Source organism: Lissotriton helveticus, chromosome 5_1 (assembly GCF_964261635.1).
Source record: "Lissotriton helveticus chromosome 5_1, aLisHel1.1, whole genome shotgun sequence".
In the NCBI taxonomy this organism is placed as follows: Eukaryota; Metazoa; Chordata; class Amphibia; order Caudata; family Salamandridae; genus Lissotriton; species Lissotriton helveticus.
This window is the reverse complement of record NC_136065.1, coordinates 1,046,629,588-1,046,653,898: the sequence shown is the minus strand read 5'-3', so window position 1 is coordinate 1,046,653,898 and position 24,311 is coordinate 1,046,629,588. Positions and strand designations below refer to the sequence as shown.

Genomic DNA, 24,311 nt, shown 5'->3' with positions numbered 1-24,311 from the left:
TCACCATGTTCATGTTTCCTACTTGGAAGCAGCCCACCATGAGGGAACATTGCAGTATAAAGTCTCTTTCCCTATAGTACAGCAAACATGCCACCACAAGCCAGGGCAGTACCCCCAGGATTTCAGGGTCTAGCGGGCACTCTGTGAGCTCTCTCTAGAGCAAACAAAAATTGGGACCTTGTGGTGTCACTTCCTTCATCAGCCAGACTTTGAGAAAAGCCACCATATAAGTACCTTTTATCTTTTTGGGCAATCCCATGACTCTGAAGTTGTTCCTGCGACTGCGTCCATCTGCAACCTCGGCAAGGAACTTTTAACGATTCAGGTAAGGCTCTATTAGGCTTCTCAGCCCCTGGGGGGCGTGGTGGGCCAATGTAACTGCGGCATTCCAGTTCGCCATGATCCCCAGCATCCCACAAGTCTTAGTGAGGCTCTGTGTGGGAGAGGGGGGCACACCAAGACAGTTTTCCACTGTGATCATCACGCAGCAAAAAACACAATGCAGGGCAGCTACTGCTGCAATCCCCTATTGCATATGTGGGGTTCCGCCACTGTCCCAGCTTCAAGACCAGCTCAGGAAACTTGGCCCAAGAACGTGACGCCAGTGCTTAACTTAAAAGATAGTAAGTGCTGGGGCTCATATTTTTGCTAAGAAGCTTGTTCGGGTGCCGAATTTCAATCCTAGTATACCCGATAATGCCTCACGCTTTTTAATCTTCCGCTGCACACTCCCTGCTTCTTAGTCTCATTCTTGTGCGTTCTGTTTCATTCGTGTTTTCTTCTTCACTGTTTTTCCGTCTACTTCTTTCTCCTTTTCCTCGTTTGAGTTTTTCTCTCTCTTGTGCTGGATCAGAGGACAAATAAGCGACGGTGGGCCCCATCATCAAGCACCATCTCAAATTAAACACCGCTTTTAGGGTAAAAGGTTAAAAATAACATTTGCTTGCATTTAAATATAACATTTGCTTGCATTTAAATCTACCACCATGACTGCTAGCTTGAATATTAGTTTGAATAATATGAGTTTGTCACTGGAAATGAACTCAAAACACGCACACACAAACGAGTTTATCACTGGAAATGAACTCAAAACGTGTGTGTGTGTTAGTTAAACCCAGTCGGCATTCAAGCTCAAAACTGCCTAAAAACGACCTGCGGAACTCAAGGTCAGCTTGCCCTTACTACGTGCATGATCGTCTCGTCCGCTATGGCGCCTCTAACATAACTGTGTGTCATCCTTGGAGTGCGCGTGCGCAGTACGTTGTCCGGTCGATACAGAGATAGATGCTTAAGTTAAGTGAGGAAAGGACAAGAAGAGCATTCGTATTGGTTTATGCGCTTACACTACAGCAAATACGTGAGCCATTTTGAAATGATCGCGTTTCTTCTCCATCATAAACGGACAATCTCCGGCGATTTCACATTAAGTGTTAAGGGCAAGAAATTATAACTTAAATGAAAAAAATACAAATATTGGTAAATATTAACTAACTGTATGGTTGTTAATGCACTATAAAACTTATTTTAGAGTTAGAGCCATACTACCCAGCATTGAGAATAATCTGTGTACATAAAACAGCTGTTTGTATGAATTAGCCTTTTCCTTCGTCCTGTAACGTTTCCTGGTGTCGCATTGTAGATATCGTATTCGCATACCAATTATTCAGGGCGTGACTACCTGAGCGCGCGTGCGCTCTCTCACTATAGGCGTGGGTGCCAGTCTGCCCATGCGCGTGCTGAATCGAAGGGTACCCTGGAAGCAAGTGACAGCCGCAGTCCTCCAGGCAACAGCAGCAGCGAGTAGCTATGGCCGCTTACAAGCTAGTACTGGTTCGACATGGAGAGAGTTCTTGGAATCAAGAGAACCGTTTCTGCGGCTGGTTCGATGCCGACCTGAGCCCTTGTGGGCAGCAGGAGGCGGAGAGAGGAGCGCAGGCATTGAAAGGTATCGAGAGATACGTGTATGTTGGGGCTGTGGAGGGGGCGGATAGGTTAGTGCGGGTTTTGAGGCTGAAATATGGGTTTATCAGCTAGCAGAGTGTGTTGGACTCTTTAGGGTGATCTCTGAGGGACAGTGCCCAGGTAAGGTGTTTCGGGGCCCTGAGGGGGTAGGAAGATACGGAGCATTGGGGAGGAGGGCGGGCGTTGGTCTATATGGTGCAGCTGAGAAGGTTGAGGTCGGCGTGCATCGAGGAGTGGTTCATTGAGGAGGCTGTTGGGTTACAGATGAACACACAGGGGTTCTTTGGGATGAAAATGTGCCACGGGTAGTCTTTGTTCTGAGTGCTCACCCTAGCAACAAAGAAGATACACAAAGTTCCCCGGAAGGACAAGGTGTGGAAGGGGCGAGTGTGTAGTGTAGAAGGGAGATAACCAAGAGGGGAGGGGGGAATTCCCTCTTGGGAACTAGAACCCTCACACACCCAGCAAGCTAGGTGTCATGCTTCATCATATGGGTCCTGCTCCTCGTCAGACTGGCGCTGCAATGTCTGACGGGCACCCGCGAAGGGGCTCTTTAGCGGAGATCTTTTGTTCCAGCCATTTGGTGCATGCGTGTGTGAGGGTGGGTGAATGTGTAGTCGTGGATAAGTGGTGAATAATTTAAAAAGGTGGGTTAGTCCGTGAAGACACTTTATTGATGTGGCTAACTCCCTTGATTAAAATTGGTGGGAGGGGAGATAGACGCCACAAGTGTATGCGGCGAGGATATCTACAACCCCCGTTTTTCGGTCGACATGTTTCTTGCTAATATAGCAATTCCTCAGGGCCTTAATATAAGTACTACACAGTGAATGAAAAAACCTTTAGTTATACAACCTTTAGTTTCAAGGTCTGTAGTGAGACAGGCCAACTGGTCCTGTCAGGTGTGATGCAACCCTAGGTGTTACCCTAAGATGCCTCGCAGTCTGCTCCGTGGGACCTGCACTGAAGAGTCAGGGACCCATGCGGTGTGCGGTCTCGCCTGCAAACCTACCCCCACGCGTAATCCGATAGGGATCTGGAGCGACTGAGTGCTCACCCTGTCAAAAATATAACTGAAAGAGTCCACTCTGATATATTTTAATATTTAGACTATGGTTGGAGCATAACAATAATTTACACGCCTTCATGCAAAGGTGATCTTGTCTATACCTAAACACTCGTCGTCTCGTATGTAAGAAAGCTGGTGATAGATCCTGTGTGCTGGCTGGAGAAGGCTGCTTTGCAACAGCTCCCTACCTCACTATTTCCCCTTCTTCCTCCATCTTGCGCAAGTAAATACTTCACAAAAAAACAGTAGGAGTTGAATCATTCAGTCTCCTAGTGTCTCTTGGAGTACTGTGTATTTCCTCAACCATGAGAGTGATGGAGGATGGCTAAGTATTATTTAGAGGTATTCATCAATGTGTGGGAGGCAGCGAGGCATGCAGGTAAGCATCACGAGGAGAGGATTTCCAAATAAAGGCTAGCATTAGAGAACTGGGGTAGTTAAGTAAGTTAGAAGAGGATAACCGACAACGCTCGCAACCTTGGCATCATCCTTGACAGCCAACTGACCATGATATTCCAAATCAACGCAGTTGCCTCCTCCTGCGTCGCAGACTCTTCAGATGGATCCCAATCTACACCAAAAAAATCATCATACAAGCCCTCGTCACAAGCCGCCTGGACTACGGCAATGCCCTTTACGCTGGAATCTCCACGCAACTCATCAGAAGACTCTCGGCCATACGGAATACTGCAGCCAGATTCATCCTCAACCTCCCGAAACAGACCCACTCCCCCACCTCAGGAACCTCCACAGGCTCCCCAGTCTAAAGAGATACCAGTTCAAGATCCTCACACTCACCTACAAAGCTCTACAGAATCAAGGACTGTCCTGCATCAACCATCGACTCAACTTCCATCTTCATGTAAGATACGATCCTTTGCCCCTCCTCACTCTCCTTCTCATACACACCCTGCATCTGCCGCAGGGGCCACGCCTTCTCCTACCTCGCCGGCAAAACTTGGAATGTCCTGCTCCTCCATCTCTGAATAGCACCCTCCCTGGCAGACTTCAGAAAAAATCTCAAGACCTGCCTTTTTGACGTGCAAGATACGGCACCCTCAGCACCCAGATACCCCTAGGGCTGATAGTGCTGCGCTATATAAATGTTGATCGATTGATTGATTGATAGATATTAGAGGAGAATAAGAGCCTAATGGGGACAGAATGTTAAGTGTCTGGGGAAGGCTTATTTTTGTGTGCCATTTAATTTACTTTTGTGATGCCCTGGAACTGATATGTTTTTTGTTTTTAGTACTAGGGTTGTCATGCGATCTAGCAGTTTGTTTGGTGTGCTAGTGTCTGCCTCCATGTCGGACACCTTGCTCATCATCTGGTCTGAAAAATTCCCATATGCATTGTCTTTCTTCATCTGATTCTCATTCTTTCGGAAATTGGTTGCTATGGACACTGCACCCCCCCCCCCCCTCCTCCTAGCATGGGTACAGGAGATATGTTTATCTGCATTATTACAGCCATGGTTGCCTTTCAAAAACTCAGTCTTTCTGGGAGCATCTGCTTAGTTCTCTAATGGTGGGTGGCACATCATTTAGCCTTCCAAAAGAAAGGCAAGCCATTTTAACTCCATTATCAAAAATGTGGACGGTTTGACCTTAAAATAAAGGCTTTTTTTATGCTTATAATAACTCATTGCACCATAGAAGCTCTCTAGATGTATTCGGATATAGACTAACATGCGTCTAATAATAATGAAACAATAGTGGTTTGGCGCATTTCAGACAGACTTTATTGTTGGGAGTGACGATTATTGTTTGTGGCCCAGACAAAGAGAAGGGAACATGCAACAGCAAAATGCTGTAAGGAAGCCCATAAGAGCTCCAGAAAGAAACTTTGTAGGTAATCTAAGTCCTTCCATCACCTGTCTTGATCGGCTGCACTAGTATTAATTGCTTAGGAAAGGCCGGCTGCACTAGTATTCATTGCCTAGGAAAGGCCAACCAGTTGAAGCTTGGAGAACATTGGTGCTAGAAGGAACACGCATTGGTAAAGCCAATGGGTCTGCATTAGCTGCCAACCCTTTTGGCTTTGCAAATGCTTTTCTTTGTTTTTGTAATGGTTTTTCTATAACTTTATTAGGCAACCTTTATTGTGTGTGAGTAAACTCAAGCGCAAGGATAGTGAGCCATCAGGAAATCATTTTTATAGTAAAGTAATACAAAAAAACGCTCTTACATGGCTGCCTATGCATGCTCGTGTGTTTACACTTAAGGCTGCCATATTTGAATGTCTTTTACTTTTGTAACACAATTTAAAGAGGTCTGCCCGTGTACACGCATGTGAACATGTAATAGGCCATCTTTGAATTGGTTTCATTCGAGTTAAAAATTTGAAAAGATAGGCGCCCTTGGATTCACATGCATGGACAGCCATCTCGGAAGTTTTGTGTGGGGAAAAAATCATAATAATAATAAATGATTAGCTCTGATGAAAAGATACAAGCAGCCCATTTGTAGTGTAAAAAAAATCGTAAATAGGTTTTGAGTCAGAACCTAGTGAAGTATGCCACCTTAGCCTTTTGTTAACTCAATAAAAAATATATAATTCATTTGAGCTCCTTTTTATTTAAAGTGCTAATATACAAAGCAGGTGTAGTATTCTATGGATATGTTCAGAGCAAGTAATTCTCAGGGAGTTGCTATCATTTATGACTGGCAAAGGCTATCAATATGTCTAAGAAGCAAAACTGCCAATTGCATAATTGAGGAGAAGCAAGCTGGGTAATATATTGGAAAGTGCCATTTGCCTGTCTTAGTTTGCATGATCTTGGGAGGAGTGACAAATGATGTCTTCACAATTGTTGAAAAGGCGAATGTCTAAATGCATTAATAATTAGAATCCATGGGGCTGTGATCATGTTTGAGAGGAAACAACCATTCAAAGCATGTTGTGAGACATGCAGGTGTAGTAAAGGTACACAAAACGGAATGCAGCGTACATATGCCAGTGGCTTACTACTTTCATCCACCTGCCCACTCGTCTCATTCACCCTCCTGCATTAAATATTTACCCTCATTAACTAAACACTTTTCAACCACCCACATCCACTGACCCATCTACTCGTACAACCATGCACATTCAAGCTCGTTTATCAGTCACTAAGCACATTCACTTATAAAAAGCTAAACCCATGGGCTTTGCCAGTGCCTGTTTTGTTTTTGCTGATTCTGTGCGAAATTGACAAAAAAAAATTGGGAACGTCAAAATTTGTATGTTTTGATTTTTCCAATGCTTTTTTAAATAATTAATTGATTAATGTTAGATTAACAAACATATTTTTTCTTGAAGATTAACGTATTTTAACACGTGGGATTTTGAACTAGAGACCATATGAGCCTCCACCTTTTATGAGTAGATTACACTGCCCTGTGTCTCTGAAATTTTAATGCGCTGGAAATCTGCTGTGAAGCCTAAGGCTCCTCAAGAGGGCCCAGTCACCCACAGGAAGTTGTGAGTCACCCCATATGTTTCCAGCACTGTTCTTGAAGAAACGATTGTTCGTCTTTACTCATTCACCCAATCACGTCTAGCATCATTAATACTGTGCTCAGCTTGCAACCCTTTTCTTTGGAAATACAAATACATGGTATTTGCGCACTATATGAAAGTTAATTTTCTTGATATTAAGCAGATTGCTGAGATTTGGTTGGATCTGTAGTGCATGCTTAAAAATAGCTTTTTCTGCATTTGAATTAATCATTCACTCTTATTGGGTTTTTAGCTCTGCAACTAAACTGACCATTTGAGGACTATTTGAAGATAAACACGTGGCATTGTATGCCATTAAAAAAGGCGTGTTGACACCTACTGGAAAACCTTTAGGACTTCTACACACTTTTAAGGAATTTAGTGCATGATTTCCTATGCAATATAGTAGTTCAATTAAGTTTTCTGATAATTTTATGTATGCTGCCCTATGGCAGATCAAATACTGTGTGCAAAATATATTCAAATTTTAGTTCAAAACGCCCTCCTTATGTAAATTCTTCAACCATACTTATTTGGGGGAAGTCCCACCTGCATTTTTTGCTTCTAGTTGTTTATTGTGAAAGACCTATTGTGGCCATTACACTGTACTTTAGGTCATCCTGTAACTAACTGAGCATTGGATGGCTTCCTTGTCGTCATTTCATTGAATCGTCATTTCATTGAATCTTCTTTGATGGCTTTCTTTCCTCAATTCATATTTGTCCCTTTCCTGGAGTATAGCTTCTTTACGATCTTTTTGGTTGGATGGGCTGCATCGTTCCAGTACTCACATTCACAGTCTCGTGTTTCGGCTTTAGCATTCCATTGCAGTGCAGGTATTTTATTGCTCTCTCCCCTGTGTTGCTTACCCTTTTACATTCTTGCCCCCCTGGATCTCTGTGATGATCTCCCAGCTCATCATTTGCTTCCACCCCTCCTACTTTTTTGGTTATTTTTCAAATGTAAATCGACCTACAGAAGACAGTGTTCACTTCTCTGGCACTATCAAAATTGGATTATTGTAATGCCCTGTATGTTGGAGCCCAGCAGTATGTTTTGGGAAGAATCCAGAGACTGAAAAATGCAGTAGTTCGGGTTCTGAAAAAGATTAAAAAGTTTGAACCGATTTTTAAATCTAGGAAAGAATTAAATTGGCTTCCTATTAAAAAGAGAGATGCCTTTAAGGCACTCTGTATCGCGCATAGATCACTATCTTCATGGCCCTTATTTCCTTAAAAACAAATTTTCATGATCTACTACATATAGATCTCTGCGCTCACCCTCATCCAAGAAAGTGTCTGTACCATGCATTCATAAAGCCTCTTGGGGAGGCAGAAGCTTCTCCTACGTCACCTCTCGCCTCTGGAACCAAATGCCAGAGCACATAAGGAATATTTCTAACTTCCTGCCTTTTAGAAAGTCATTAAAAACACGTTTTACCTCTATGGACCATTAAATGCTGGCTTCCTCCCTCACACTAAAGGTAGCTCCAAGACGCCCTAGGGCAGACGCTGCTCTTTACAAAATTCAAATCAAATCAATGAGACGATGGGTAAATGAATGTCGAATAGTTTAATTGCGTGACTAAGTAAATTGAATAACACAGAGTTGAAACGGTAACTGCAAAGTTGTTTCTTTGTGAAAGAAGGTATTGGTAATTCGTGATATTGTAGGTTGTTAGGTGGTATTGTTTGTGTGAACGCATGATTGACTTTGGTTTCAGTGTATGACCTGTGAGCGATTTGAAGCAATGTTAATACTGCATAACTGGGCAATAAGATTGAGGTAGTACCTTAACTTGTGAATTGCCGTGGGGCGTGGCCAAGCAACATGGCCGACAGGACGTAAGCTTCACCAGCTCCGTTCCGAGGACCCGATTATCCTGGCCAAAAATTCTTGCTGGGCTCTCCAAACGGCAGCAGATGGGCCGGAAACTTCCCTGAAACTAACGAGACCCTCACATTGCCGGGGCAACTTCCGGAACCCCAGAAATCAACGCCGGTGATCCTGTCGGCGGGCTGAGGGCCCCGACCTGAACTACGTGAGGCTGTGGTCTGGGCCTGCACGGGACTGTGGCGGTGGGAGTGGCCCGTTTGGGAGAGGAGCTACACTACTCTGAGGCTGCCCGAGTCCTCGACGGGCCTCCGCTCCTTGGGTGAGGCGGCTGGCGAGCACAGCGGAGCAACTGGCGGCTGACCTGGGACCTTGGCGAATCCCGCCGGCCCGCACGGTGAGATTGCAGCCCCCTCCCCCCCGCTGCACTGAGCTGCCGATCGAGGTGCTTTTCCCCGAGGAAGTGCCCGACTACTCCCTGGGGCCCTAGGGGACTAGCGGACGGAGGCGGTGCAGCGGCGCGGAGATCGCTCCTGGGGGCGGCCGCTTCAGCATTGCGTGGCCGGGCTGCCCGGTTGGACTGGTCTGCCTTGACTCTGTGCGGGGAGCTTGCGACCCCCGCTCTTCACCTGGGCAATAGGTGAAGGGGGGTCCGTGGTGGCTGTGGGGCCTGGGGCAGCCCGAGGTGCTGTGCCCCGGAGGACGTGCGCGGCTTGGCGCCCCTCCCTCGCTTGCGCGCCATCTTGCCCGGATACAGGGGCGCTCGCTTACATACTTTGCAACGGCGAACCGCCTGGATTAACCCTGGCTCCCATTACGCTGTAGCTGTGTGCTCTCCTCGGGGGGGGGGGGGTCTTTGGAGGATTGGAGGTCGGTCTGCTGCCCTTGACGGTCAGAGGAACTGCTCCGGGTGCCCTGGTCAGCGGGGGAACCAGTTAGCTCATATCGGCCGGGTTGCCAGAGATCCCGCCGCTTGATCCAGTGGGGGCACTGTGAACTGCTGGTAGCCCATCTCTTCATTAACGTGGGGGGTGTCGGACTCCTGCCCCCAAAGGTGTGGATACGCCGAGACCGCATTGGCTGCCCCGCCTGCTCCCCTGCCAGGGTTGGATGCCACTCGGGTCACAGCTGCCTAAAGCCACCAACTACGCTGCCGTTTCACCCGACAATCCACTCTTTGGACCGCCGCTGCACTCTGTAACTAACCGGTGGGGCCTGGCGAGAATACTCTGGTACACGATCTGCCCCTCCTGATGTCGTCCCGCAAGGATAGGTCCACGAAGTCCTCCCAACCCCATAGTGCAGTACACTACTCCACGTCTGCCCTCGCAGAGGATTACGCGACAGACGGGTCCGGAGGATGGTGGGGATGGCCCACCGGAGCCTTCCCGAGCAGAAATACTGAAGGCTATTCAGGGATCCCATTCTGCCTTGGAGAGACAGATCGAGACTGTATCCGTAGATGTTAATCTACTCCGGACAGATCTCCGTAAAGTAGCGGACAAGGTTTCAGATGCGGAGGGTAATATTACCCAATTACAAACTGAAGTGGCCTCATTGCAAAAATCAGTCGCACAACTGACGTCCATTACCCGTGCCTTGGAGAGAAGAGCGGAGGATGCGGAAGGCAGGGCCCGCCGAAGTAACATCAGGGTCCTGGGGGTACCGGAGCGCCTGGAGGCGGGAAATGCTGAACGCTTCTTGGAGACCTGGATCCGCACTCAGCTGTGCCCAACCGGACTGTCCAGTGTCTTAGTCATTGAACGGGCGCATAGGGCCCTTGTCTCTCCCCCCCCCCCCCCCCCCCCCCCCGCGACCGGGTGAGCCTCCTAGAGCTCTAATCGCTAAGATCCTGAACTATAAGGATTGTGATTGTATCCTGAGGGCCGCAAGGGAAATGGAGTCCCTCACAATTGAAAACAGCCGAGTATCCATCTATCCTGATTATACCCAACAGGTACAGGAGCAAAGGAAGTCCTACTTAGGAGTTAAGCAAAAACTCCGGGAAATGAAACTTCAATACATGCTCCTATATCCGGCCAAACTCCAGGTGCTCTCCCAGGGTTGTGCTCACTTCTTAGAGTCCCCGGCGGAGGTGTGGGAGTGGCTCGAAATAAGGGGAGACGACCTGCCCCCTGGTGAGCGCGGTGGCCCCGCGAAACCTGGGGGACATGACCCCAGCGGCGCCGTCGAGGCAGAGGGAGACGCCGGTCCAGATCCCGAGGTTCTGCTGAGCCTCGGGTAACTGTGGGAGAAGATGGGGCACTCCGCATGAGAACATCGCCGACGGGGGCCGCCTCGGAATCCCCTGGGGCACCTGCCCCTGGGGAGGTCCTGGTCCCAGATACCTTGCAGGAAACTTTGCCCGATACAGACTCCACGGCTCCAGTGGTCCCGGAAACTGGCCTTCCTGAACCGCAGCTCGAGTGAGCTCTGATCTAAGGTACTGCTGTGTTAATGTTTTCTTGTCCTCCGAGTTGGGGGGCCTATTCCTGGATCTTTCTTGAACTGTTGTTGTCTCTGTCTGGTGTTGGGGACTCCGGATGGTTGGCTGAAGCGGAAGACTTGCATCCTGCTAGACGGAAATACGAGATGTGGGGTCCACACTTTTAGGGCGCTCCGTCGCCCAGAATAGAACTGTACTCAATGGACATGCCCAGGGTCTGTCCTGAAACATTGGGTCCTCGATGGGCTGGGGGGGAGGGTGGGTGGGTTTGGTTGGTTCTGTGTGAGTGTGGGTTGTATGGGGTGGCTGTGTACGTCCTGGCACTGGCAAGGGAAGGGCAGGGTAGCGCTTTTGGTTGTTGCTGTCCTTTTGCTCGTGGGTGTGGGGAGGGAGTTCCGGAGTTTTTGTAGAACGAAGGGGGGTTCGTGCGAAAAATGTTGTTGGCATTAATTGTGTGATGAATCGGATTTATGTGTGTCTCACTGGCTGGGCTGGCCCGTCCGGTCTGCCTGGAGCGTGGCTCCGGAGGTGGCAGATCGCAATGTATGCATGCTATGGCCCGGCTGGGCGCAGTCACTGACCATGGGTTTTAAATTCTTAACTTGGAATGTGTGCGGTTTGGGTACTTGCACCAAGAGACACAGGGTCCTTTCCTTCCTTAAAAGACATTGGGTCTCTGTTGCATGTCTACAGGAGACCCATTTAGATGAAGATGAAGAAGGCGCCCAGCGACTTTCCAGGAAATGGAGAGGTCAGCTCTTCCACTCCACCTTTTCCACCTACGCCAGGGGGGTCCTCATTTGGGTGGCACCGGGAATTCCTTGCGCTGTCCAGTATGTTGAGGCAGATGTTGGAGGTAGATATCTACTGGTGCGAGTCAAACTAGACGGCAGGGAGTTCTTACTTCTGAACTCCTATGCGCCAAATGTAGATGACCTGACCTTTTTCTCTCATCTCCAAGACCTTGTTGCTCTGGATCTGGATGCCCCTTTCCTCTGGTTTGGGGATTTCAATTGCGTCTTGAACCCTGACTTGGACCGACATCCCCCTAGGTCAGGCGCGAAGCCCCGTATGACGGCGCGTCTTCAGGAGGTAATGCACAACTTGGGTGCGCTGGATGTCTGGCGAACTTGTCATCCCACTCCGAAACTCTAAACCTGCTATACCCCGACTCATGGCACCCATAGTAGGTTGGACCGCGTACTTGCGGCTAACCTTGCCCCAACTCTCACCTTGACGGTTACACATCAGGCCCGATACTTGTCAGATCATACCCCAGTAACATGCCTGGCGCAATGGGCTGCTCAAGCTACTCATCCCCGCACCTGGCGGGTGCCGACGGACATCCTTCAAGACCAGGTGGGTAGGGACCATGTGGCGACTGCCCTATCGGATTACATAGATCTGAACTGGGGAAACTGTGATCTACCCTACTCCATTAAGTGGGAGGCCCTGAAGGCGGTAGTACGCGGAGCCTGTATGGGCCTCACATACGGGGTCCGGAAACAGTTACTATCTGAGTTGCGAGATGCGGAGGTTGTGCTTCAGCGCACCCAGGCTCGACCAGACACTGACGCTTCGTACCAAGAAGCGGAGAGGGAGGCGCAGGTGTCGATACATGACATCCTTACCCGCCTAGATAAATACTCGTTAGGCCAATACCGACAGCGTCTTCACCGCGAGGGCGACAAATCTGGCCGATTACTGGCATGGATCCTTTGGCGTGAATTTTCCCCTGAAAGGATAGTCGCCCTGCGAAACTCGGATGGTGATATGGTGCATTCCGAGTCTGCTGTTCTCGAGGTCCTCCAATTCCACCTGCAGACCGTATACGCGGCTGACCATTCGGTCACGGAGGAGTCCTATCGGTCCTATCTTCGGGACTTGAACCTCCAGACCCTCTCGGAGACGGGGGCCAAGAATCTGGACGCGAAGTTGGCACTGGGCGAGATCGGCGCTGCACTGGCCGCCCTGCCACGAGCTAAGACCCCAGGTGAGGACGGTTTCCCACCTGAATTTTACCACTCATTTGGGGACGTTCTGGCCCCCCTATTACTGGAGGTTTATAATGAAGTCCTGGAACTGGGCGAGCTCCCGCCCACCATGAACCAGGGGGAAGTCTGCATGATCTTGAAACCGGGAGGGGACGGCTCGGACCCCACGGCCTTCAGGCCTATCACCCTGATCAATACGGACGCAAAGATTCTTACTAAACTACTGGCCACTCGCCTGGCCCCACTCTTGACCCGCTTGGTCCACCAGGACCAGTGTGGGTTTATCCCTGGCCGTAACACGGCGATGAATTTGCGGCGCCTGAATCCATATTCTCCACGAGGTGCGGGGGAGAGAGGATCCTCATGTGCTTGTGTCGATCGACTTAGCCAAGGCGTTTGACACGGTGAGCTGGGGGTATCTATTGGAGGTACTACAGAGGACGGGATTCGGACCGGTGTTTTGCAATTGGATCCGTGTGCTCTACGGAGCACCCCGAGCTAGAGTTCGACTGGGGTCGGCCCGCTCGGAGGAGTGGTGCTTGGGGAGGGGCACTCGTCAGGGTTGCCCTCTCTCCCCTCTCCTGTTTGCGTTAGCCATAGAACCCCTGGTGGTCTCTGTTCGAGCCGAGCTGGAGCAATGGGGTATCAGGGTAGGGGACACAGTAAACGTGATCTCCCTCTATGCTGACGATGCCCTATTTTATCTGACGTCCCCAGATGTATCCCTCCCCGCGCTGATGCGAATGCTGGACCGCTTCGGCGTAGCCTCTGGATTACGCACTAACCTTAATAAATCCTTAATTTTCCCACTGACAAGCTGTGCTCCTGACCCGAATGCAGATCTCCCGTACTTGGGCCTCAGGTGGGAGCGGGACGCGTTCTGCTACCTCGGCATACAGGTGGCCCCAACCGACGAGGCCCTACTGACTTACAACGTCGACCGAGTGCTCCAGGCACTTCATAAGTCTGTCACTTTTTGGAACACCCTCCCTTATGGGGCGTTTGGCAGTCCCCAGGATTTTATACCTCGCCAGGACTAGCAATAATGGTGCACATAAAGCGCCAGCACTATCTTCAGGGGGCATTTCCTCATTTGCATGGGAGCGTGCCCCACGTAAATAAGGAAATCCCTTTGCCTCTGCACCCGTGCCGTATTACAGATGTGGACGCAGAGGCAAAGAAGCTCTCAGGAGGCGCTCTATGGGTGCGCCCACTGAGAGCAGCCCTCTGGAGTCACTAACTGCACTCTCCTGCAAGGGGATCTCTGATCCACTTTAAGTGCAGGTGGGTTGCTGCCTACACTGTGAAAATACAGAGCAGCTTCAAACCAGCCGCTCTGTTTTTCACATGAATGCACTGCCCCCAGGGCAGCGTGAGTTCGCGGCTGTTCTGAGGGCAGTGCATTCTCCATAATGCAGCAAATTGTCCTTCATTGCGCTTGGCGCACCTTTTGTCTGGCCCAATGAAGGAAAATGTGCTGCATGTATAATGTGGCCATTGGTGCAGGAGCTTACTGTGGGAGCATGTTTCTTGCATTTTCTTTTCTTTTTGTTGAATACTCATTAAACTTTGACAGTTCAGTTACAAAATCAAAGCTTATACATCCATGCTTAACACTACAAACTACCTCTTCGGCAGGCATATACAATTATTACAGCAAATTGTGGTCATTTAAATAAGTTGTTCCTCACTCTTTATCAACTAGTGTCTGATGCTGAATCATTAGGAGGTGGAGAGCAGATATGCCCTCTGTATTTGTTCCACTTTCCCCATACCCTCTCCCACTTCTTAGGGCATCCTCTGTGTGTATATACTGCCTTTTCCGACACAATAGCTCTGTCCATATCGTTACACCACGCTCAATGCGTCGGAGTAACTTGTGATTCCCCAGTGTTTTGCGATGTTGCGTTTGGCTAGCATACCTAGTGTTGCCCAGTCTTGCATCGCATGGTTGAGATCTGTCGGTTCCCAGATGTTTAAAATACATCTCTTGGGTTCTGGTGATACTGTGTGAGTGTATGCATAATTGCTCCTTAATATGTGTTTGTTGCATTTTCAATGCTGGTTCTGTGATGACAAACAGCAGAAAATGTGCATGTGTTTTTTGGTTTTTTTTGTAATTCTTTTTTGTGTTTAATACAGCCCCTTTCTAATGTACCTAGCAATAGAAAACACAGGGACAAAGTTGTGGGTTGATAAAATGTAACTTGCATAATTCTTCTGTCCTCCCTGCCTATCATTGTCCTGCCATTCTGATCTCTCTCTTATTGGAAAATGGTTATTTTCTGACAATGTTGCTTGGAGTAATTACCGGTTTTGGTTGCTGGTAAACTGCATGTTTTTGTTTTGTTTCTTGCTTGTTTTCTAGATGCAGGTTATGAATTTGATATCTGCTACACTTCTGTGCTGAAGCGGGCTATCCGTACCCTATGGATTGTTCTTGATGGCATTGACCAGATGTGGCTACCTGTAGTAAGGACCTGGCGCCTGAACGAGCGGCACTATGGGGGGCTAACTGGCCTGAATAAGGCAGAGACTGCAGCCAAACATGGCGAAGAGCAGGTGAAGATATGGAGGCGCTCATTTGACATTCCACCACCACCCATGGACCCAGATCATGCCTACTACCAAACCATCAGCAAGGTGAGACAGAGTATAATGACATCTGTCCTCGGATATGTGCTTAATTATATGCAGCTTGTAATGTGGGCCATTTGAACTGTTTTTTGGTTTGCTATTCTTTGTGGCAACATATTTCTTCAAGATTTGCTTTTATCATGATATGTGTTGCTTTGTAGCTTGCAGTTCTTCGTACCACATTTTTATTGTTTGGTAATTTCCTAATCTGTAAGGCCAAACAGTGTTGCTTTATGTTCTCGTTTATAGGTCCCCTGCTTATCACTTTGTGCCTTGCTTTCTACCCATATTTACTGATTTAACGTTTTCGGTTACGTGGGACCGGTCCATCTGTGTAATTCTAGGGATTGTGTATATTAAGGACCCATGCTCCTTAATATGGTTTTTTTCTGACAACTGTGCATTCAAGTCTTAAGGTCTTTTGATCCTTTTTAGAACTGTTGTTCCACATAGTGTATTTTTCCCTTAAGCGGAATTAATTACTTGTTTAACAAGAGGCTCAAAAACCAGAAAAGCTGTAATTTTCCTACGATTAAAAAAAGTCCCTCTCTCCAGTAAAACCTGGCCAAGATTTAAACATGTATGTAAAGAGGCATTCTGCCCAAAAGTGAAAACATAGTTTCCACCCTCCCTGACCAGGCAGTAAAATGGAACATCTGCAAGTGTTCAACACGTTACAAAAAGGTAGAACTTTACCAGATTGGAGACTAAGAACTTCAACACTGAAACTATGGAAACCGGTCTTCTTTCTTTATGCGCACGGTGTTGGAACAGGAATGTCTCCTGCATGGTAAATGAGCATGTGACCTGAAAAACAGATATTGTGACTTTCTTTGTTAGCCCACTCTCCATCCAAATCTAGCATGTGCGGCAAGGCCTAGGCTCATTGTGTTTCCAAGGTCCATAATCTGTTCTGAGACCTGGAAGCACTCTCCAGTCCTGCCCTTTTTATCGACATAGGAATGAGTATTAAAAACACTGAACATATCCTTTTCCCTGAATCAGCAGTGTGATGCCTACTGGTTCACTCATGTAGTTCGGTTTGAATGTGACGTCCAGATGATGCGCTTCATTCCTGGAGTAGTCCCACACACTGAAGTGTGGTAGGTTGGGAGACAGTGTTCCCTTTAGATGATCTGTTGAGCAGAGGATTGCTGATCAGTTCTTCGAACTATTGCTATTTGGTTGATGGTGGGGGTTGAGGATGAGTCTGCAGATTCCTTTAAGAGTAAAGACGTTTCCATGCAGGTCCTGCCCTTTGGTCTTTCCTCGATTGCTACTTTAGGAAGGCTGATCACAAGCAGGTGCAGTCTCATCACATTTCATTATGTCCATGATTTGGAAACTCCTGCCTGGAGCCAGCATCGTCTCTGCCTGCTGTAAGAGCCATCACTTTGCACCAAGGATGCATCTGCACTGATGCCAGAAAACTACATTTGAAAACTAACCACCCTAAACTGCTTCCTAGTCTGAGGATCAACTCTCCCTCTCCGGAAAAAAGATTGGAATCAAACAATCCCTTGTTGGTTCCAAGTTCCTCCTAACCTGGGAAGGGAGTGCTCTGCCGAGTACTGTACAGTTGAACTGCTATGACCCAGAGCAGGCGTCTGCAATACAGCAAGTCTCTCAGAAGCAACTTACTGGAGAGGGTGTTGGACTACTGAACACACTAAAGCTTGTATTTTTGTACAGAAATGAATGGAGAGTGCTTAGCCCTGCAGGAGAAGAGACTGTCCAGGAGAAGCCCACTCATTTTCCCTACTTGTGGAGTACAGAGAATAGCTGACTTGTGGTAGGATTGTAACCAGCACCATACCGAGCTGAGGGCTTCCCCTATCTGAATGTGTTTGTAGCGAACTGCGTGAAGCATGGATCAGCAGCAAGTGATAGCATGCCACCTGGCATCCTTTACAGCAAGCCAAGGAACCAGTTTGGCTGCTTCCCTGATGTGCTGTGTGACCTACAATGCTCACAACACCATTGTAGCAGAAGGCTCCCGCCCCCCGACAGCAAGTACACTACAACTGCGAAAGGCTTTTCATGCTGCTTGTTTTCAGCAGGAAGATCCCTCAGGCAAGGCGCCCGACTCTGCCTCCTGACCATTCTTCTGCTTTCCACTTATAGGTAAAACTAGGCCATATTGAAAGACTGTGTGTTGCACTAAAAATATGGGTGCACACTTCAGAAGAATAGCAATTGTCAGTGTGAATTCTTTTACAAGTTATGAACTGAACTAACTAATGGATTTTCCCAACTTAGTGATTGCTCACATAAGCAAAATATTGAACTCGCACCTGTGCTGATTTTCTTTATAGAGTACTGTGGTGATGTGGGAGCTGTAAAACTACTAGAAGACTGTAGTTGCTGCGGAAACATTTGCATTGCCTATAGCCCGTTAGATATGTTTGTGGAACCCTGTAGCTGAATCCCTATTAATGAGTGTAGGATTTCGTTTTGATTCTCTTTTTATTAAGATAAGCACCCGGCTGGACAATTAGTTTTTGTGTCTTTTTGACTTCCTGAATTATGAGTACATTCCCAACTATTATCATCCACCTACCCCCATGCTTCTTCCTCGAGTCTTCTCTCCAACGCTACCCCAAGTGCGGAAAAGGTTACTTTTCCAAGTTGGTATTGCTGTTGTAGAGTGGACTCCAGGACACCTGAAGGAAGAAGCCTTTACCACCATAGGTGTGGCCCAGTAGCATCTGCTTGCACTGCAGCCCCCTGAATGGGTCCTGGCACGCATTATAGAATATCCCAACACACATACATACACACACCTACATAGACACACTTTGTTAAAAGGTAGTCTGAATGTAAGATCTACAAAGTAAAAAAGGAAATTCATTTTTTGCCGGTTTCACAGAACTTGTACAGGCGTATGTGTTAATTAGACATCCACAACCCATTGTTCTATGCCCCCACCTTAAAATCTACTCTTGATGTGTAACAGTTGCCATTCTCATCTCAAGAAGACATCTTTGGTTTAAATGCACCTTTAATAGCCTTCACAAAGGTGCTGGTTCCAGAGTCTGCTTTCATGACCCAGTGCCAAAAAACACATGCCTACCCAATCTTGTATGACAGACTGCTGAGAGTGCCCTTCCTCATTGGTTTGCCCAGTCAAACTTAAAGGTAGTGTTTCAGCTTTTGGTTGTCTGCAAACATATGCCGTACTGCATTCCTAACAAGAGGCTGTAGTTCTAGACATCAGTCACTTAAGGGGATGTCCGCTCCTGTAGAAAGGGTTACGTTTTAAAATCCTGTGTAGTCTTACTGCAGACCCTTGTTCCTGATTTCTCTGCTCCCTTGGCAATTATGCAATTACTCCATTATTACTGATAAGCTTCCTACATATTTACTCACTAGACCATAATATATACTATTTTGTAATATAAACCTTGTTTGAATATTGTTCATAGAGCCAAATTAATAAATTAGTCATTCAACACGTATATAAATCTTTAGTAAGATACATAACCAGGACGATCAGTTTTGAAGGTGAGTAACTTTTTCATCTTTGCATTGTGCTATTACAAATCTCTGTTTCGTGTTCATTAAAACATTGTCTATTCATCACACATTTGTTTGATTTAGTCATAGCTTAAATTTCGTAAATTTTTATTTATTTTCCAAGGATCGTCGTTATGGTGATCTAACCGAAGATCAGCTACCAAGCTGCGAGAGCCTGAAAGACACCATCGCTCGAGCTCTCCCTTTCTGGAATGAGGAGATAGTTCCACAGATTAAGGAGGGCAAGAGAGTTCTGATTGCAGCTCATGGCAACAGTTTGCGAGGGATTGTCAAGCACCTGGAAGGTTTGTAGAGTTAATGTTACCATGCAAGGAAAATAACACCATCAGATTGCATTTGTTGACTATCGGTCACGTGAGTCTCTTTTCTTCTGCTCGGTCCCTGATGCAAAAATGCCCGAGATGAAATGCATGTCGCCTTTAACCAAGGCATAATCTGGAGCTTCAGCCTGTGCAAGCAACTCCACTTTTCAAACAAAAAGCAACTGTTTAATGATTTTAAAAACAGTGATGTGACGAATTTAATGCAAGTCACTTACGTCAATGTTTGGCTGCTCCACTTCCGGGTACCATCAGCCAGTGGCGACAAGTATCAGGGCAGAGTAGCGGGGCGGGGACAACGACGAGGAGAAAAAAGAAAAGAAAACCCCTTAATTTGCACTCACCGTATCGCCAACCTGGTGCTCTTCTGCTGCACTGCACAGGCTTCCAGACTCCCCCGCGACCAATCCTCATGCATGAGAACAGCATCAGGATTGGCATGAGGGTCCTCAGTTTGTGCTCCCAGAGAGACTGGGCGCCTAGGCCTGCAAGTCTCCAGCAATGCAGCTCAGCCAAACCGACATGCACACTGACAGCAGTGCTGGAACACGCCACCTCCAGCATGTCATAGTCTGCCACGCCCCAAGACTCGTAAAAAGAAAACAATAATAAACCTGTGTTATTATCGTTTTATTTTTTTAGTTTTGCTGCTGGTGGCAATGCAACTCCGCCATAAGGGAGGAGCCACTGCTGCCATCAGCTTGCATTTATATACACCCATGAGAATTGATGGTAATACTGAGATTGCTGTGCAGCAGATATTAACGGCCCCTACAGGGCTGCTGATGTTTTGGTGTCACATGTGTCTCAATTGGTGTTTTAAAGCACAATTATTTTTTAGGTCGAGCCTAGCGCAGCACACATGATCTGCTCTAGGAGAGAGCCTCTTGAAATCACTACAGACTTTCGCTAAACTTGTGCGTGTGGCTTTTTATTTTCCACACATTCTATTGTCCTTTGCCTGTGGCTTTCAAAAGTGAAAACACGCAATAGGCCAAAGGCGGGCGCATGTTCCACCTTCTCTGTAAATGTTCACTCCCACGGCATCCAGCTGCCGGGAGCAAGCACCGGCACGTTGTGAATCATGTTACTTTCGCTCACACATGTCACTTTCGCGGCCCCCGCATGTCTTTTCTGTGTGTTCGCATGTGTATATCTTTAATTCAATGTTACTGTTTCCAGGCGTGCTCGTGTTTTGGTGTCTGACATAAACTGGCAGACGCATGCAACTACTTCCTTTAGTTGTAACAGTATCGGTTAACTCTACTCTGGGTCGTGCTGACCGACCGTGAGCTGTTTTGCAGGGAGCACATCGGCTACTTTCGCCTCCACAACTTTTTCTCCTCCCTCCGCGCACCCCCGAATCCTATTCTTGGGAGATTCTTCCATAGCAGGGACGGGATTGGTGTAGAGAGCCCGAGCATTCCCCTTCAAGTAGAACCATTATTGTTGTTTTTATTTACACAAATAGCACTTTGAGAAAATAAGGAGGGCACCTTTGATGTGCTACTGCTCAGCCTCTGACACGGCAGTAGCGCGGTCATAAACGTTACGCGGCAGACCGATGCGTCACATGTTAGGCTCGCTGGAAGAGGACATACCTTTCAGAACTTAAAAAAAAAAATTTATTAACGCACTCAGGTGCTGCTCTTCCTACCACGGCGCCCGGTTTCATGGTTTTAACATTTTTTTTAAATTTAAATTTATGCAATGTGCTTTCGCGTCGTGCTTGTTTAAATGTATTTCCTTCTTCTCTATTACTGCTGTGCACACTCCCCATTGCTTCGGTCTCCGGTGCCAAAAGCGAGACCTATTGGCTATGCCAATGCTTGTTTTTTAATGGTCCCTACTGAGAACTCTTCAAAGAACTATCCTTGGCCAAACTGAGCGATGGAAAGAAACTATTGAGTATGAGTCCTCTCAAAACACACTTTCCCACAAGTGCATTCTTACAATCAAGACGATGCAGTTTAGGAACATGAAAACCATACAAATATCTACCAGTGCCCAATTGTCTTGTAACCTAGTTAATCTGGCATGGTTTAAGAAGATATTAGTCAAATTATGAAATCTGATATGTGTTTAAGATAGTGTGGTCAAAACCCCTGTAAATCCAATGAGTGAACATTGGCTGAAGGAATGAACTTCACCACTCTACTACATTATTCCCTCCTTGTTCTTTTTGTGGGGTTTTACGTAAATATTTTCTAATTTCTTTGTAGTTGGTTTAGAAAATAGCAGGAAAGGTGGAGGAAAAAATATCATATTGTAAGGAATTGATATTATGAGGATAGGACTAATACACTGACCATCAACTAGTCTCAAACAAGAATACTTTGAGGATTACCTAAAAAAGTTGCACTAGCTATATGTTATCTCACAAAGGTTTGTGTGCAGTTTCAGCATCTTAACCGTATTGTGCGAGACTGTGTATCACTGTACTATGAATAGAGTACATTAAAATGTTCTTTAAACCGTAAAAATGTTAAAAATTAAACTTTGAGGCATCCGAGTAAGAGTGACGAATGACACCGGAGATGTTTGTCAGAATGAAAACCGTGTATTTATAATTGCTCTTCTTTAATTGTGCTCTCCGTTCCTAGGTATGTCGGAAGAGGCGATCATGGAGCTGAACCTGCCCACAGGTATCCCCATTGTTTATGAACTGGACAAGAATTTGAAGCCAATTAAGCCCATGCAGTTTTTGGGCGATGAGGAGACTGTCCGCAAGGCCATGGAGGCTGTTGCTGCCCAAGGGAAAGCTAAAAAGTGAATGTGGCTCATGACGGATACTTCTAACCTTTGCATCCACCAAGCGCCACAAGCTTAGGAACTCTAAGATACAGATGTTTGCGTTACCCTCCTTTAAAAAGAAAAGTTACTTGGCTAGAACAAAAATGCTTGCACACATTACACCTCATGAGACTTGAGAAACAGCACCTTCATTCCTGCTAGAATGTTTGTTCCAGACACATGCATAACAGTTCTAGTTTGCATCGCCAGTAATGCGTAGATCTTTGGCCAGTATTTACACTTCCATACAAATTGGGTGATCTTTTCATATCACATATTGACACAATCAGTGGGGCGTTGAACTTCACCATCTATTTTAAATACTTACACATCGTAAGATTAGTATCGACTTACTAAACCAGTAACACTCAGAACGTGTTCCATACAGTTGCATTCAGGGGCTAGACCAGACAATTTGCATTCTGGGTGATACAGCTGCTTAGATTGGTATATTGAACTATTTAAATTACTGGTATTTTCGAACTTGCAGGGGTACATTTAGGTTCCAGTCTTGTAACTAAAGACACTGCTGCGAGAGAGGCTGTACATTTTAAATGGTTTTCAGCAGGAAGTTTGCCATTTATTTAGCTTCTTTGTACAAGAAAGACTAAATCATTCCTTTTTTGTTGACACAATAAGCAGTATCTTTTTAAATATTTATATTTGAAATGTTTGCATGTCAGATCATTAGCCACTTCTAATTTATATGTTCTTTCTACTGTTCACCTGGAGTGAATACTGTTTTTTAATTTTGGTTGCAAACCAGATACATAACTTTTTGAAACCATGTTCTTATTTACAGCACTTATTTCAAATGGAATGTTTGCTTTTCGTCTGAAAAGAAAATGCACTGAAGTGACTTTTATACATGCACATAGTACACTTTTCTCAACGGTTTATTCCTTTCAAGTCGCACATTTAAACTAATAACCTTAATGTCATTTGGCCAATGTAGTAAAATGAAGCGCAAGAGGAACCAACACGTTAGACCTGTATTTTGGAATTCTTATGCATTGTTGTAACCACATTTCATTCCCTTACTGCTGTGTTGAGTGGAGCACATCAAGATACTGTATAAATGTGTAGGTAGGTGCATTGTTCCTCCGGGTGCTAGGTTTTCTCTCACTGAGCCTACACCATTGGTCTTTGCCTGTTTATTAGACCACTTAGTGAGCAGAGGACTTTGCGCTCAGTTTACTGTACTTGAGTTATTCCGATGCAGGTTTATTTCTTCCTTGTTCTTAATCAGTCCAATAAAAGAGTGATGTGCAATAATATTTGTGCAGTGGTACTATGTTGTCCTCTAGTTTAACGTTGTTAAATGGTGACACGATTGCAAAACTGGCCGGTATACTTGATACATATCATAAAAATTGCCTGCTTTTTCTTTGTTGGATATGTTACATTTGCATTAAAAAACTCCAAAGCCCCTTATCAGATTACAGCATTTCAAATGAAATGAGCTTTGCTTGTATTTTAGATCATCACGAAAAATTATTACTCCTAAAACTGTTAGCATTTGTTACATTTTAAATGACAATTGGCCCAGCAAAAAAAAAAGGCGTGGTGGAATGCTAAAATTGGGTATACAAAATTACCTTTACATCCCTCGTCCAAGTTCGTACATACTAATGTGAAATCCCACCTCCAAACAAGGAAACCAGGAACAGGAATGCACAATAAACCCCTTCCACCTCAGCCCAAGCATTTTTCATGCCATAGCTGCTTCTTGTTAAATTCAGTGCTTAAAGAGTCATGTAGCGCGTTGTGTACCACCCTCCCCTTGCTCGAAGCTAGGTTTTATAATAATAGAAGGTCTCTAGGTTTCAAGGGGGAACCCCATACCTCAAAGATCAGCTTAGGTGAATCACATCAAAGCAAGCTCTCTGTAGATGGAAAGGTTTTTCTCCCAAGTGCCTGCAAACATGCATACAGTGTAATATTAATGGCACTCGAATTTCAGCTTCTTGCAGCTGGGTGCATGTAATGTCTATAGCGTGGGCCGAACACCCTGAATCAACAGCATACATTGTTATTTGACCTTGACGCTGGGAGCACAAACTGTACAGACTGAGATTACCTTGTAAGGCTAGGGATGTGGAAAGCAGACCGTTCTCATGTGAAGAAAATCAAGCAGGTTAACTTACAACAACAGATACATGTAGTGTTGTGTGCAAAATGGTGTTTAAACTTCGAATGCGCTTATGCTAACAGCAATGTGTGCAGGCAGATCTCTG

General features: G+C 46.2%; 1 protein-coding gene across 1 annotated transcript; it reads left to right on the top strand.

Annotated features, from left to right (window-relative positions):
- The first annotated feature begins 1,690 nt into the window (after nucleotides 1-1,690).
- On the top strand, nucleotides 1,691-23,349 carry PGAM1 (phosphoglycerate mutase 1). Its single transcript, XM_078643582.1, has 4 exons — nucleotides 1,691-1,945; nucleotides 15,156-15,430; nucleotides 19,065-19,245; nucleotides 21,885-23,349. The coding sequence occupies exons 1-4, from the start codon at nucleotides 1,807-1,809 to the stop codon at nucleotides 22,052-22,054; spliced, it is 765 nt and encodes a 254-aa protein (XP_078499708.1). The 5' UTR covers nucleotides 1,691-1,806; the 3' UTR covers nucleotides 22,055-23,349.
- Nucleotides 23,350-24,311: the final 962 nt, after the last annotated feature.

Excerpts from the sequence above, each read along its gene's own strand:
- PGAM1 (XM_078643582.1), top strand. The coding sequence starts at position 1,807 with ATGGCCGCTTACAAGCTAGTACTGGTTCGACATGGAGAGAGTTCTTGG. Across the intron at positions 1,946-15,155 it reads AGGAGCGCAGGCATTGAAAG|ATGCAGGTTATGAATTTGAT; the intron begins GTATCGAGAGAT and ends CTTGTTTTCTAG. Across the intron at positions 15,431-19,064 it reads ACTACCAAACCATCAGCAAG|GATCGTCGTTATGGTGATCT; the intron begins GTGAGACAGAGT and ends TTATTTTCCAAG.